The sequence below is a fragment of the Scardinius erythrophthalmus genome (genome assembly GCF_964197995.2).
Source record: "Scardinius erythrophthalmus genome assembly, chromosome: 2".
Classification (NCBI taxonomy): Eukaryota; Metazoa; Chordata; class Actinopteri; order Cypriniformes; family Leuciscidae; genus Scardinius; species Scardinius erythrophthalmus.
In genome coordinates, this window is record NC_138222.1 from 41783647 (window position 1) to 41800865 (window position 17219).

The window sequence follows — 17219 nt, forward strand, 5'->3', positions numbered from 1 at the left end:
GGAGATTGTCTTGACCAGGACCACACCCCTAAATGCATTGAAGCAACTGCCATGTGATTGGTTGATTAGATAATTGCATTAATGAGAAATTGAACAGGTGTTCCTAATAATCCATATATGTATGTGTGTGTGTATATATATATATATATATATATATATATATATATATTTGCATACTGTTAAATTGATTATTTAACCCCCCCCACCCCACCCCCTTGTCGCCCCCTGGGTTAAACTGCTGGCGGTGCAACAACCGATTTCTCCAATATCATGAATTAGAGATGCGCGGGTGGCGGTCACAGCCGCGGACTGCGTGGATAAACCGTGGATTGGGCGGATGACGTGACGAAAAATAATATTTAAATTAAATTCGGGCGGGTGGCGGGCGGTTGAACCAATCAAATAAAAAATATATGTATACTATATGTATAAACCAATCAGCGGATGGCGGGCGGGTGCGGTTTTGAAAATTGCTCAAAAACGTTTGTGCGGATGGATGGCGGAAGGATGGTGAGTTTTGTGATGCAGGTGCGGATGAAATAATAGCCCATCCGCGCATCTCTATCATGAATGATAGATGTGGGCTGATAGATTTCAGGACCATTTGCACTGAAAGAAGCTGGCACTGGATTTATTTGGGTGTGTGTAGATTTTAAAATTGTGGGGTTGAGTGGATGCTGTCCTTCCCACTGTTTGTGAAGCCTAAACAATAATGGGCCAACCCGCAACTGCCCATTCTGTCCAGAGCACAAAAACACACATGCTGTGTCTCACATTGAGGTTATTACACGGCTCACTACTCTCATCTCACTGAGGTGGCAGTTACACCAGCAACAGAGAGGTGATGGATCCCTCCAACCTGTCAAATGGCTTGCTTAAAAAAAAGGCAGTTTACACAACTATTACCTGAGACCTCATTCAAGGGATGTGTCTACTGTCTAGCACAAATTTCTCTCGTCCTTCAGCGGAACCCTCAATGATTCATTTAATTGGGAACCGTGGACTGGGAACTAATATCGTCATGGTGCTTATGCTCACCCTTCTAGGTACGATCATAGAGATTGGCTCAATCAGGCCCTTCAGAGTCACCAACTTATAAAACCTGAAGACTTCACACGCTCCTACGTCTAGTCCATGCTTCGGCATCACTCCTATCAGAACACACATGAGAAGTTGAACATTAGACACGAGTCATTGGCATGCTTATTGTTGGTTTTGTCTTGATATGGAAGAGATCATAACACAATACATATCTGGTTTATTAGAGGAGAAACTACTAGTTAAATAAAAGTGCTATCCACTTAAAGGTATACTTACAAAGTACCAGTTTTAACCCTAGACTGCATAAAGATAGGGTGTGATTTTGATTATTTTTGTCAATAAAAATAATTTCATTCCTTGATATTCCTTACATTGCTCATATCAAGCTATATCATATCGTTCGCCTCATAGCATAATTGCCTAAGTCATATTTCAATTTCTTTGAAAAAAAAAAATGACTTAGGCAATTAACATACTGTATATTTCTTTTAATATATTTTGAAGTGAATAAATGATCATAATTAAAATATTTAAACATAACATTTAAACATTTATAAACAAAATCTTAAATGATTACATTGAAAACTGAGATAAAACCTTTCTATGGAAAAAAACTGAATCCAGTATGGGTCATTTTGACCTCCTTTATAAATTAAGTGTTTGGGGGTTTTATTATTGTTTGTTCGTTTATTTATTGCATTCAAGGGTTAATTTTGAATGTTTTTTACTCCATTTTACAGAGGTTGCTGGTATACTGTGATCATTAAATGGTGAGAATTTGAGTTTTACCGAGGCCTTTCTGTGGTGCAGGGGACCTGAACTCCATGAGATACTGCAGGTAGGGCTTCTCCAGGGTGATCTCATAGTACCGGATGTTCCCATCACCCTACAATTACACCATCTTAGTCAGTTCAAAGACAATTACTGTTTTTTTCTAAGGTGATCATTTGTGATGGCAGTATCAGTGTGGCTTTTCAGTATTTGGCTGAACATTTTTATATTGATTTATATATCTAACATACATAACCGTTCAACAGTTTGGGGTCGGTAAGATTTTTTTATGTTTTGTCTCTTATGCTCAAAATATGATCAAAAATACAGTAAAAACAGTAACTGAAAGTTTGAGTTTTCTGAAAGGCACTATATATAATAAACTTATTATAACATCATTATTACAATTTAAAAAAACTTTTCAATTTTTTCATGTGATGGCAAAGCTGAATTTTCAGCAGTCATTAATCCAGTCTTCATTGTCACATGATCCTTCAGACATCAATGTGCTGATTTGGTGCTCAAGAAAAAAATCTTATCATTGTTGAAAATGCTCGTTATAAAAGCTTAATGTTTCTGTTAGAAATTGTGTTTTTTCAAGATTCTTTCCTGGACAGAAAGTTCAAACAAATAGCATTTATTTGAAATGGGAATCTTTTGTAACATTATAAATGTCTTTTTTTTCTACTATTAAATGCATCCTTCCTGAAAAAAATGTACGGATGCCGAACTTTTGAATGAAGTACATATTTACAAGCTTTACAAGTATGTAAGAATCCTTATCAGCATGGAGTAATGTGTACCTTGCCTGCTAAGTAGAGCATATGTGTGTCTGCATCATAGAATGGAAAAAGCAGTCCTGACAGGCCGTCAATCTCCTCTTCAATGATCGGCATGGACAGATCCTCCTGTCATGAGAGACAGTGCAGTAAGAGAGCAAATAACTTTGAACTCAGATTTGCATATTCTTTTTCTTTTAACAAATTAATGTTGAGATACAGTACTTTCTCAGAACCCTAACAATGTACGAAGAGCAAAGCAACCAGCTTCTTTACCCATATTCTCTCTCCACTGCAGTTGAGTGTAGCTGTTTAGCTACACTTACACAGAACAATTAATGTGATTCTCACACAGTAATTACAGGGAAGATGCTGAGAAGAAAACAATGACTTTCAGCGATCTTAATCTTTAGGGTAATGCAGACATCAGGGAAAATGTGTATTTCTGGATGAGTTTTGTAAATGAGCATACACACACACACACACACACACACGAGCGCATTTGTTTTTCTGCCATTGTGGAGTCTTGACTTAATTTGTCTTTATACTTAACTAACAGTATTTTCTAACACCGAAAACTATACCTACCCCCACCCCTGACCCTCCCTGACACATTTTAGCATTTACATTTTAAAAAAGATAATATTTTCTGCTTATTAAAAGTTTTGTTTATTTTTTCTGCTTGACTGATCCCACGTGATTTCAGGTTTAACCCTCGTGTTATGTTGGAATTCTGTGCACTCCCCTTATGGTCCGGGTCAAATTGACCCGCATTGGATTCAATACAATTCCTCAAAAATCACACTATGAAAAACAACAAAGATTCAGGTTCAAACTGTAAACTTTTAATATCAGCATTTGTCAAATATTCCAAAAAATATATATCTGAAGATATGATTTAATGAAAATGTTTTTTAACCATTTTTTAAAACTATTTAAAATTTGAATATACGTTATATTTATATATATTTGCATAAACATTTTTTTACTTTTTTTTTTTTTTGCTTAGAACATCATAACTGAACAATTAATCAGTTAATCTGAGCTAATTTTTCCTGCTGTCTATGTCGAAGTCTCAAGATATTTCAGATATCTTGAATATATAATGAGAGCTTATTTTACTATCTGTGTCTGTCAAAGATGTTCAATTGTAATTTGCAATTAATTCTGAACACCATGATTTAGCTTTTTCAAGTGTGTATGGTTTGGGTTAGAGCACTTTTAGATACACTTACACTTTAGAACTGGAGTTGATGCCCTGACATACATAAAATAAATGTTTTTATTTTGTGTATGTACAGTTGCTTTTGAATAGCTGCCTATGATGGACATCACAAACGTAATAGTAATTTTGTTTGTATTTGTCAAAAAAAAAAAAAAAAAACACCAGTATGTTGAAACTTTGCATGCATGTTCATGATCAAAAATAAAATAACAAAATATAACCAAGAAATGTTATTATTTTGGTTCCGTAAAGTTGCCTTAGAGCATTAAAATATGCGGGTCAAATTGACCCGCGAACATCACAAAAGGAACAGTAATTTTGTTTGTATATGTCAAAAAACACCAGCATGTTGAAACTTTGCATGCATGTTCATGATGATAAATGAGAAAAAGGTCACAAAATATCAAGAAAAAAAAAAGGGTTTAATGTTATTTCAGGTAGCTTGAAAAAATAAATGATAGGTCATTTTTACCATCTGTGGCTGACAAAATATTTTTCTGTATTGAAATAAGTGTGTAAAACAATTTTTTTAGCTTCATAAGGTAGTAAAAAAATAAAATAACAAAATATAACCAAGAAATGTTATTATTTTAGGTCCGTACAGTTGCCTTAGAGCGTTAAAATATGCGGGTCAAATTGACCCGCGAACATCACGAAAGGAACAGTAATTTTGTTTGTATATGTCAAAAAACACCAGCATGTTGAAACTTTGCATGCATGTTCATGATGATAAATGAGAAAAAGTCACAAAATATCAAGAAAAAAAACATAGGTTAACCTGTATTTCCAACAACTAGAAAATCTAAACGGGTCAAATTGACCCGCAACATAACAGCCCTCGTCGGGAGTGATCAGGTCAAAACCTGACCCACACACATAGGTTGTCCTCACCTGGTCCCAGAGAGCAATCTGGCGTGTGTTCCAGCGAGACACACCTGTCGTTAGGAGTCGTTTCATGTTGCCTAGGAACACAACACGGTTCACTTTGTGGTTTTTAAAGTTTGCCTCCTGCTTGACAATATAAAACAAAAACACGTGGAAATTTCAGTTCTTCAAACAATTTTCTCAATAGTGCATTTACAAAATAAGGGTGCATGAAATATGATGGTTATTCTAAAAATTCATGGTGATGATGGATATTTTCCCTCTCGATGTGTACAAAATATTTTAGAACATATAATGAAATGAGTTTGTGTGAATGGTTATATAAATAAAAAAATACGGTTCAAATATTTTGGGGTTGGTAAGATGTTTTAATGTTTCTAACAGAAGTCTCAACAAGGCTACATTTATACAGTAAAAAAGTAATATTGTGAAATAATATTACAATTTAAAATAACTTTTTTCTATTTTAATATGTACTTTACTCCTGCAATGGCAAAGCTGAATTTTCAGTAGCCATTACTCATGTCTTCAGTCATCCATCAGAAATTATTCTAATATGCTGATTTGAAACAGCATTTATTTGAAACAGAAATCTTTTGTAACATTATAAGTGTCTCTACTATACTTTTTAATCAACTTAATGCATACTTGATGAATATGAAGAGTGCAGAATGAAGTCAATATCAGATATTAGAAGGAATGTGATTGAAATTTGCCATGAGTCTGTCTGTTTACTTGGGACTGTGAGTGTTTGAGTGCTGCATATACTGAAAGACTAAACACACGCAATCCGCACCTGTAGCACTTTGCCAGAGCGGGGCTCAATGACGCGGAGCTTCTTGTCCTTGCAGCTGGTGGCCAGCAGACTCCCCTCTGTGTTAAATGACATACAGAGGACCACATCTGTGTGGCAGTCAATCATTTTCACCGGCTCCCCAATCTCCAGATTCCAAATCAGGATCTACAGAGAGACAAAAATACCAACAACACATTAGTCATACCTCAGATACAGCCTTTTGACCGTTTTATTTCTGTGAGTGGCAGTATGGCACTCTCATGTTCATACTGTGGACAAACAAAATAAGTTTTCACATACAATCTTAAAGGAGTAGTTCACTTTTAAATGAAAATTCTGTCATCATATACTCACCCTCATGTTGTTTCAAACCTGTATGAATTTCTTTCTTCTGCTGAACAGAAAGGAAGATATTTAGAAGAATATCAGTAACCAGACAGTTTCTGGGTCCCATTGACTTCCATAGTATATTTTTTTCCTACTATGGAAGTCAATGGGACCCAGAAACTGTCTGGTTACTGATATTCTTCTAAATATCTTCCTTTCTGTTCAGCAGAAGAAAGAAATTCATACAGGTTTGAAACAACATGAGGGTGAGTATATGATGACAGAATTTTCATTTAAAAGTAAACTACTCCTTTAAGTACCAACTGTCCACACCGTCCATGTTTTAACTTTATAGCTCATATTATTGATTTTGAGACTGTCAAATTCGGTTGTAAAAAAATGTATCACCTTGTAGTCATAGCCAGCACTGAAGAGAATCCCACTAGTGGTTGGGTGCCACTCTATGAGGCCCACGCGTCTGCTGTGACCATACAGTTCTAATACAGGCTCTGTCAAATTCCTTCTCAGTCCTTCATCAGGAATCTCCCATATTCGTACCTGACACATTCACAGACACAAAGATGTAGAACTAAAAAAAATATCACTTTTAAATCAACTATATCAAGAAGGTTTAAGACTCAAATGTCAGGTTAGTTATAATTATATAACTTCATAAATGGTTAAATCAGTCTCATATGACAAACACGGGAGCATTAAAATAACAGGATTTACATATCATAATCCAATCAGAGCCAACTAATAATAATAATAATAACAACAACAATAATGTGTTTACTTATTCTGTCCCTGTTATGATTTTTGGCAAGGCATTATTGGCATATTTTTGTGTGTTTTTAATTTTTTTAAATTAATGTCAAACCATTTTAATTTCTATTATTATTTCTCTTTATTTAATTAATTATTTTTCATTTTGCAGGGTCACTTAAAATGATTTATGTAAATCAAAATTACATTGAAATGACATTTAAATATTTATCCCTTTTCTTATATATCCCTATACTTGATGTGACTTGAGGTTCAATAAATAAAACTTCTATTGGTCCTGTTATATTAATATTTCAGTAATATTTCAGGTTAATGTAAAACTCTTTCACCATCCACATCATGGAAAGTAAATGGTTTTCCATTAATGACAACAAAAATAAACTGAAACAAGTTTTCACTGTTTCCACAGTTTTTTTGAAATGATGCTGACTAATTCGACCATCATGAGGATTTTACTCACAGAAGAGTCCTCTGAACAAGACGCAATTATGTTGTCATGGAAAGGATTCCATTTGATGTCCAGCACTTTGCCTTGGTGACCACAGACCTTTGGATAGTGAGGGTCGATACGGCCAAACTGCGTGAGGAAAGTATAGGTTACTGATCTGATGGTTTTATTTACACAAATAAAAGAATGTATGGACACACATAGCAAGACATGGATAGTTGAAAACATTCAAACAGCTCCATTGTAATACACACAAACGTCCACTGTGTGGAGCTACATAACTACAGTCAGACAGTCAGTAGTAGACAGAATGGTAGTCATGATGTCATGAATGTTTGATGCCACTTTAGTCCATTGACCTCTTTCTGAGGTCCTTTGGGATTTGTAGTTCAGGTCATGCATGAGTGCACCCTGAGTGGGCTGCTTATGAAAGAGTCTTCATCTGTCAGGGCTTCAGTAAAATGCAGTGATATAGTACTGTTAGTGCTGTGAGATCAGAGAAGTCATTTCATTGTTGAAGAAATTTTGTTAGCTTGAATGTGAATTTTTGGTCAAGAACAGAACAGCATGTGGCTTCTTGGTTGGATATGTAAACAATGAACTCATAGCAGACTGGCTGTCACACGTTCATGTCTGTACTCTCTGTGCTATTCTACTAGATTAGCATGATGGAAATCTGTGTTAGATTATGGCATTAAATTAGCACAGCGATTGCTCGAGGGGTGTTTTTTAAATATAATTTTCTTGGGCGAGGAAATGTCTTGATTTCCCACAGGAGATCAAAACTCAAAAGAACACTGAAAATGGCCGATTATAAAATGCTAAAGCCTTTAACTTGTTGTGGCTAAAGCAATCGGCTGTAGTTTGTTGTTCAGATGTTTGCCTGCATGTGAGGATTTCTGATTTGTCAAGGTGTTTTCCAAGACTATATATAGCTCTCGAGACTGATCTTGCGCTTATTCGAACAGCTCATCATTGCTTCTCACATCATGATAACAATGTGAGACATTTGTGATAAAAGATGTACTATAAAATCATATTGTTGGGCACCCTGTATTCCAAAACATAAATTTTTAGAACTAAGATGAAAAATGGGCGTTAAACAGGGCGTTATTAACAGCACAGCAGCACAAAAATGGAATAAAGTATGACTTAACTACAACTAACATTATCAGTGTAATGAATGAATGTACATATATGACATCTTTAATGATCTCTTAATTGCATTAAATGCATGCATAATGATAATTTAATTGCATTTAAACATCATGCCATCTAATACACAAACATGATTATGCATGATTTTCTCTGAGGGACATTTTCATATATGCACAGGGCAAAGTTTTGAAAGAGATGCTTTTGCATTTTACACCTATTTTTCTTTGCTTCTCAGTTTCCGCTCTCTAATTATTCATTGTTTTTCACTTCCTGTTTATTGTAATTCTTTTGTGTGTGTGTAGGAGTGTGTTGGCAGTGAGTGGTTGTTGAGATGGATGTTTTGGCTGCAGATCAGACTGAATAGTCGCTGTCTGAGATCTTAGAGTCAGAGACAAAAGGAGATAATATATTTAGCCACACCCTCTATTGTGAGCAGCACAATGATGCGTGAGGAACAGCCATGTGATTACACTAATTATGATGTCAGTGGATGTGCCTCTAGACTGCCATAACTCTAATAGCACAAGCAAAAATATGGTCTTATAGGGTACAAATTTAACATCCTTAGCAGAGAAGTTACACTTCCATTCGTATCTATTTAGTATCTAATTATGGAGTCAATGTAACATTATTATGGAAGTCAATAGAGTATGCTGTAAAATAATTTCTGCTCCTATCAGTGTCTACTTTTATTATAGTAAAAAATCCCTGATCCCACATTAAACACCTTCCTGAATGCACATTTCAGGGCTAAAGTTTGTCGTTTTTCTTTCAAAATAATATGCTAAATACAATAGCGCATGAGTGATGACCTTTATGAGAATATAAGCGGCAGAGACAACAGACAGAGGTTTATATCGTATAAACAAAAAATACTTACAATATCAGCATTTTTAACTAACATAAATGTAAGATAGCCTGCCTGCACATATACTATATGCATAATATTAGGATATTTTTTTACTAATTAATGGATTACTTGATACAAACTTGGCAGTCTAATACATATTTAATATTCTGTTGTAGATATTCAGAAAGAGAAATATGAGTATGGAGTTTTTCTGTAGATTTACACTGCCACATCCTCAGAAAATTGAAATGACTGGCCAGTGCTACTCTTTTCTAAAGTCTAGACTGTTAAAAATTATTTTGCTTCTTCCAAGTCCAACATTTTCCATGGTTCCTGAACGAAATTCTAAACAAAGGGCATTTCAGCTTACTGTATGTTAACTGAGGCATTATTAAAATGGGTGTGGGTCCAGTTAAAAGCACTTTTGGGCATGTTAAGGTAGTCTGAAATGGTTGGCAGTTTCCTATCTGTGTTGCCAGATGGCCCAACTCCCTCTTGTTTGTGTGTGTGTGTGTGTGTGTGTGTGTGTGTGTGTGTGTGTGTGTGTGTGTGTGTGTGTGTGTGTGTGTGTGTGTGTGTGTGTGTATGTGTGTGTGTGTGTGTGTGTGCGTGCCTTGAGCCTTTTAGATGGGAGTTCTGAATTATTTTAAGAATTCTGATATCATCCCAAACCATTGCAGCACACATTATCATTCAGAGAAGTTTCTGTCAACAGCAGCTTAGGTCAAGGAAAGGAACGGTTTCATTTCCAAATGGTTAAACAGTTAATGATGACATCATCGCGAATACCACAGCCTTCTATTCATGCTCTTTTTTCTCTTTCCCTGGGCCATCTCATCTTGGTTTCTGAATGCAGTTTCCATTCCACAACTAAAGCTCCTTTGTCAAATGAGGAATTCCATTTGAAAAGCCAATGTTCTGCCATTATATTTTTCCCATGTGTCTATATCTCAGATGTATTATGAGAATTGCTGATCCTCCTTAATCAGACAGTTGTCCCTGTAAAATAGACTAATTCAGACTAATGCCTTGGTTTGAATAAAAGCATTAGAGAAATGAGTGAATGAGCAATATACATATTACAACAAATACAAAAATTGTTACTTTAAGAATAAAAGGTGGCTAAATGCAAAAATCTTAAAGTCTGTATATTAGTTAGCCCTATCATCCAACTGAGGTTGAACTATTATTACTTATTAAATAGCTTCACAGTGATTTCTATTATCTCTATGCCAGATTTCAGTGATTGTGACAGTGGACTTCTCAGTATTACAGTATGCATGCAAACTTTGCAGGGAGCTGTCAATGCTAGGCAGAGAGAGAAAGAGATGCAAGGGAGATGGAGGATGAAGAAGCTGGGAAAAACAGAGCCCCACGTGGTGTCCAGAGAAACACACATGCTGAAGTTAGAGGGACTGAACTCTTTTTCAAGGCCTGTATGGGAGCCCAGTTGGAGTCACAACACTGTGGAATGAGCCCATGAAGAGCACAAAGCTGGCCTTCTACGTGACACTTTAACTGGGTGACTCTGAGTGTTCATCACAAAAGTGCTATTGATAGTTTATCCAAGTTGGCTGAGAGCATGACCGAGGGTCTGCAGGCCCACTGGGCAATGTAGCATGACCGGATGCGCTCAAGAGGAGGAACAGAAGAATAGACAGAATAAAGAGAGGAGATGACTGGAGATAAGAATGGGACATCAAAGGCTCTGTGCCAAAAATTGTCATTGTCATGTCAATGATAATAGTGTGTGTGTCATTTTTTCTCTCTGTGCTATTCTTGCAGTTTGGCCACTTGCTGTGAAGGTGGAATTTGGAGGCACATTTAAATTCACTTGCATTTTGTCTCCTTAGGATTCAGTTACTTGGTTTTTCAAAACAAAGAAAATAACTTATAATAACTAAAAATTCTTTCATTATTCACTCGCCCTCATGTTGTTCCAAACTTGTATGACTTTCTTCTGTGGAACATATTTTTAACTATATAATGGAAGTCAGTGGTGACCAAAACTGTTTGGTTAATAACATTCTTCAAAATCTTGTTTTGCAGAAGAAAGAAAGTCGTACAGGTTCGGAATGACATGAGGGTGAGTAAATGAAGACAGAATATTACGTTTTTTTTTGGTGAACTATCTCATTAATCTACAGAAACTCCTTCCTTATGAAGCGGACATTCTGTTCCGGCCAGAGCACAATGATGTCCTCATCGTTGTAGTCCATGTTACTGTTATATCAACATCAGTGATCAGCAGCTTCCAGTGCTTGTCCATTTTACAGCATCAAAGCCAGAGCTTAAAGGAAAAGCATCTGCTTTCTGATCACTATAGTCAGGCTTTTGGTCGGCCTGTAAACAGGTTAACAGAAAGCTTTTATTTAGAGCATGTCAAGCCACTGGGTGAAATCATAATAATAATAATAACCTTTATTTTCTATAGCGACTTTAACTGTACATCTCAAAGCGCTTTACAGAAACAAATAAAACAACGAAAATACACCATATAAAATAATGCACAATATAAAATGTATACAAATACTCAATTAAAAGCTACCCTAAAAAGTAAGTAAAGTAAGATTTAAAAATGCTAAGAGATTTTGCTTGCCTTATCTCGATTGGTAAATAATTCCATAGTTATGGAGCTATTGAAGAAAAAGCCCCATCTCCCATCAATTGTAAGCGAGTTAAAGGAACAGTTAAAACTAAGACCAGTTTCAGATGAACGAAGGTCACGCATTGGAGTATATGGAATTAAAAGTTCGGTCAAGTATTGAGGTGCCAACCCATGTAAAGCCTTGTAAGTAAGCATCAGAATTTTAAAGTCTACCCTAAACCTAACAGGGAGACCATGCAGAGACTCCAAAATGGGAGTAATGTGATCTCTTATCCTAGTTCCAAGGAGAGTTTAGTCTAGTAGTTCTAGCAGCCGAGTTTTGCACTACCTGCAATTTGTTTAAGGTAGCTTGTGACACTCCAGCTAACAAGGCATTACAATAATCAATACGGGAAAACACAAAAGTTTTAATTAACCTCTCAGCAACAAGGAAAGACTATGGAGTCTTTCTTTCTCTATGGAATAGTATATGGAGTCATGGTTCAAGCACAGAGGTAAGAGCACAATAGCAACTTGCTCTTAAAAAATGCAAAAACAAACATTTGTGGTCTTCCAAATGATTAAACTAGATAAATGACCTTACTGGCAATAGGGCAATAACAAAACATTGTGCTCATTAATGTGTATTTGGAAGGAATATAACCCTGGCCCTGTTGAAAGAGATCATTTTGAACCCATTGCTCCATTTTAAACCTGCCGACACCTATGTGACCAAAATAAGCCTCTTAAAAAGGTTAGCATCATTCATGTTGCTGATTGTTCTAGTCTCGGACGCCCTACATTGTGTCGGTCATTAATTTAGTGCAACCCAGAGCCGTTAAGACAAACTGTCTGTCTAGAGAAAACACCAGTGCTGTGCTTGCGTGACTGTGTGTGGTGGTTACCTGAGTGACCGGGATCACAACGAAAGATCCTCCTCCCGCGCTCTCCGTTACTATGGCGAGGAACTTGGCGTTGACCGCGCAGAAATGGTTGTCATGGACGTTCTTTGTGATCGGGATGCCCTCGAAGCAGTGCTCTCGGTTCGCCACTTTGCCATAGACGTTTCGAAACTTGGAGCTCCGGTAGGTCGGCCGCCATGACATCTGCAAAGCACATGCAAAGACAACAAGTTTAGAAGTGACAGCGGTTTTTTTTTTTTTTTTGTCTTTTAATATTCATTATTATGTAAGCTGTGAGGTGGACAGAAGAAGTGGTTAAAGTCTAAACTTTAAAAAAATAAAGGTTCTAATAAGAGCGCCACCCAACCAAATATGTTTACCTTCATTATACGTAACTAAGGATTACATTAACATGTCAACTGATGCTTTAAAGACTGGGAATACTCTCTTTACATATTAACAAGGCCCTTTATAAGTTGTTGCAAAGAACCAATAAATAACCTTTATGTTTAAAACAACATTAAACATGATAAGTTTGAATCAAAAGATTGCTTTTGCAATAATAATCTTTTTGTTTTAAATATAATATTAAGTTAAAACCATGTTTGTTTTTGTCATGATACCAGTGGAAAACCTAAATCTGTGTTTTCGCAATAGACCAGCAGGATTGAATGAACCAAATTACACAAAGTAAACAAGACTAAACACAAACCAACATCCAAAACCCAACCATTAACCAGCCAAACATCACTTAGGCCTTTTTGGAAACTCATACACAGATCATGTCAATAAATATATAACATCATATGTCCAGTGACCCCGTGATATGAAAAGTGAAATACAGATAAGAGTAATATGAATATTGGACCGGCTAGTGCTGACTCGGCTCCATTTTCCAGTATGAAACTTGTTAGAAGACTCTGCCACTCAAACAGGAAGCGGTTTGTGGATGCTTGTAAAATTTCACTAAGAGCTCAAACCACCGTTTGTAGTTTAGCCTAAAGGAATGTGTAAGCAACAATTTAGGCTCTAATGAATGAGACTGTGCCATTCAAACTAAAATGAGCTGTGATTCGAACAGATAATTGCCAGAAGGAGAAGAAGTGTTAAATCACCAGTGTCTGATCTGAATCTTTCAGATGACTGACATCACTCATGACTAAAGACTGCATTGTGAATAGTTGTGTGTTGTGTATGAGCACATGCATAACCTTTATAGTCTTTAGTTTATTTGCAACATTTATATGTTGACTGACTGGGAATTACTAGCACGCCAAAAAAGTTTGGCCAGTCGCATCCTGTTAGCAGTGAGGCATGAAATTGCATCTATCTGAGATCTTTCTCCATCATATTACTTTTTCTTACATCCACATGTCTAATTTTCATCTCTCCCACCATGTTGAATGTTTACAGCTGTACTAAAGCATTCAGCGGTTTGTGTGCGTGTTGTCTTGCCTGTTTAACCATAACCGAATCAACCAGAGAGAGGCCTTGGGGTGTAGAGAGCTGTGCCTTTGAGATTTGCATACAAGGACATTCATTCATTTAATGCCGCTCGTACATACACACTCGCTCACTTCCATGTATCTCCAAAAGACACAAACAGACCGCTATCTATCTGTGTACTTTACACAAGTAATAAGCCTATTTCTATACATAAATCATCAAAATATACTTGCTTATTCAGTATGAAAATAAAATAGATCATATTTATTATTATTTTCTCCTCAATGTCTGACTCCAAATTATTGAGGCTAATTTCCTACCTTTCCTTTGGTTTTGAGTTGACCACCCTCTGTATTCTGCAATCATCTATAGAACGAGCCTGTATCTTCTCCGGCTTCCTGCGTGCATGTAGTTTGCCGGCCTGAGTTACTTGCATCTGTTTCTCTCTTTCCCTTTTTCCTCCCACAGCCTCCTTTCATCCCTCCCTCACTACTTCATTCCCTCCCTCTTACCAGGCCCAGCCCCACATGCCTCCCAGACACAAGTTGTTGCTCCATCCTCTCTTTATGTCAGTGTTTGCTTATTAATGTCTTTCAGTTTACTGCCATAGATCAAATTCCTCACCATCTCATTCAGTTTATAAAACATATCGATCTCAAAGACAGTGTTATATAGAAAGTTATATAAGTATGATGCAACTGCACTCTGTCTACTTATGTCTGGGGGAAGTGTCCTCATTTCCACTGGAGGGTGATTATTGTTTTATGCGCATCCACTATGGTAGCTATGGTCTTGAAAAACATAACAGCCTTCTTGTTTCTGAGCTCTCTCCCCATCTATGTTCCTATTTTTCTTCTTTTTTTCCTCTCTCCTCTAAATGCCCAGTCCTCCAGATGTCCAGTTAATATGATGTTCTATATTTAAGATGAATAGATTTACAGTTGGAAATACATGACACGATTAAAAGTTTCAGCAGTAAGTTTCAGATGTGTGTCATTTACGAATACAAATGCACTGCAAGCCATTTTGCATTTGTATATTTACAGTACCATTCACAAGTTTGGGGTTGGGATTGGTAAAAATTGTCAACGTTTTTGATAGTCTTTATACTCACCAAGGCTGCATTTATTCGATCAAAAATACAGGAAAAACAGTATTGTGAAATATTATTACAATTTAAAATTAGTTTTAATATATTTTAGTTTATAATTCCTGTGATGGCAAAGTGGAATTTTAGCGTCATTACTCCAGTCTTCATTGTCACATAATCCTTCAGAAATCATTCTTATATTTTGCTTTGCTGCCCAGGAAACCTAATTATTATCAATGTTGATGTCTTATTCTTATCAATGTTGAAAACAGTGTGCTGCTTAATATTTTGGTGGAAACCGTGATACATTTATTTTACCTGATGAATAAAAAGTTCAAAAGACAGCATTTATTTGCTGTCACGTTTGATCAATTTAATGCATCCTTGCTGAATAGAATATAGGCTACATTTATAAAAAAAGAAAATCTTACTGACCCCAAACTACTAAACCATAGTGTATATTTTCTTCATAATTTAATTGCCTCTTGTTTGTAGGATTTATTGTTCCGCAGCCTATAGTACAGATTATTAGATGTTCAATTTCTTTAGGCATAATTTGCTTCAGCAGTAATGGTCTGTGAAATCTACAGATAGATTGGCTGAAGGTTGACCATGTAATCACGTTCATTGTATTTAACCAACCAGTTATGGTTACTATGTTAAACAGAGTAAATTCTTTTTTTTTTTCTTTTTTCTGGTAGGACGTCCTATATTGATCCTGTACATGCCGAAGATGTGAGAGGCTGGTATAAGCTGTTCTGTGGTTGGTTGATTTACAGCTTCTCAAAGAATTATAATTATGCTATGTGATATTATTAGAAATAAACAGGAGGATGTTAATAAGACCTTGGGAATTGTCCGGAGCGTTCTCAGGTCTATGATAAAAACAAAAGTCTTTCTCTCTCTAATTATGTTGAATGATTAAATGGTATATTTGGCTAGCTCTTGATAACCTCTATGCAGACAGACAAGATTTATTTAACTTTAGTGCAACAGCACTCTCTCCTTGGCGTCCCCTTCAGCTCTGCTCTCTGTTCACCATGTGTCAGTAAAACATCCTACAGATATTTTGTAGTCTGGGCTGTCTGACTGTTGCATGCATTCATGCAAATACTGTCCAGAGAATACATATTGATGTTTAGCCCCAAGTGAAGTTAATATGTTCATTTTAAGAACATCTCTATATAAGCCATAGGGCTAGAGGTAGACCTGCAAAAGGATGTGTGTGTACGCATGCACTGAAAGGCTTAGTCTCACCCTTAGATGGCACACCCAAGGACCGCCCACTGTTTGTTTAATGACAGTCTGAGGCATATTGCCCGCAAAATGGCAAGATTTGGCCGAAATTGCCCGTGTTAATGTGACTGGCTGGTGCTATGTAACTTCTGGCAGTAAGAGCACATCTGAAGCACTTCTGAAAAAAGTTACACGGTCAGAAAACATGTGCAAAAATGGCACTTTTAGGGATACAACAGCTTGTCACCCGGAAAGTACCTTTAACGGGACACCTTATCTAACCATTAAATGGGGTAGGGGGAAGTCGTGGCTTAGCCTAATGGTGAGAGAGTCAGACTGGTAACCCTGAAGGTTTCGGTTTCGATTCTCAATACCGGCAAGAAATGACTGAGTTGCCCTTAAGCAAGGCACCCAACCCCCAATCGCTCCCCAGGCTCCACTGCAAATATGGCTGCCCACTGCTCTGGGTTTGTGTGTCCACAGGTTTGCAGTGTGTGTGTTCACTACTCACTGCTCCTAATATGTGTGCACTAACTTGGATGGGTTAAATGCAGAGGACAAATTCGAATATGGGTTACCACCCTTGGCCTTCACATGTCACTTTCACTAAAAGTCCCTCTAGGAGTACCTCCTCAAGCTGTTGTACCCCTGAAAGTAAAATTTTTACACTTTTTTTGAGAGTTTACCGAGCTGATATTATTAGTGTTTTTCAGGAAGAGCTAATCACAGTTTTTTTTTTTTTTTTTTTTTTTATGAATTGCTTTAAATCATTGAAATGTAAAGCACTTATTTGATGCACTCTATGAAGTTCAGCTTCAATTTCTATGTCTGTGAAACAATCGGTACATGTTATTTACATTTTTTTTTCTGAAACTGGTCTATTTCTGTAATT

The 17219-nt window shown here is 36.5% G+C and overlaps 1 protein-coding gene across 5 annotated transcripts in view; it reads right to left on the minus strand.

Moving 5' to 3' along the window:
• coro2ba (coronin, actin binding protein, 2Ba) overlaps positions 1-17219 on the minus strand; it is a 37703-nt gene that overhangs the window by 4533 nt on the left and 15951 nt on the right. For 2 of the 5 annotated variants that reach the window (XM_081348187.1, XM_081348190.1), the window contains exons 2-9: positions 12559-12759; positions 7071-7187; positions 6233-6382; positions 5498-5662; positions 4708-4824; positions 2616-2720; positions 1831-1927; positions 1039-1151 (exon numbers count right to left, since the gene is read on the minus strand). In XM_081348187.1, coding sequence (XP_081204313.1) covers positions 1039-1151; positions 1831-1927; positions 2616-2720; positions 4708-4824; positions 5498-5662; positions 6233-6382; positions 7071-7187; positions 12559-12759 — 1065 coding nt within the window. Of the gene's footprint in view, positions 1-1038; positions 1152-1830; positions 1928-2615; positions 2721-4707; positions 4828-5497; positions 5663-6232; positions 6383-7070; positions 7188-12558; positions 12760-14321; positions 14564-17219 lie in introns of those variants that run through there. The other 3 variants (XM_081348189.1, XM_081348188.1, XM_081348186.1) reach the window with 3 other exon arrangements.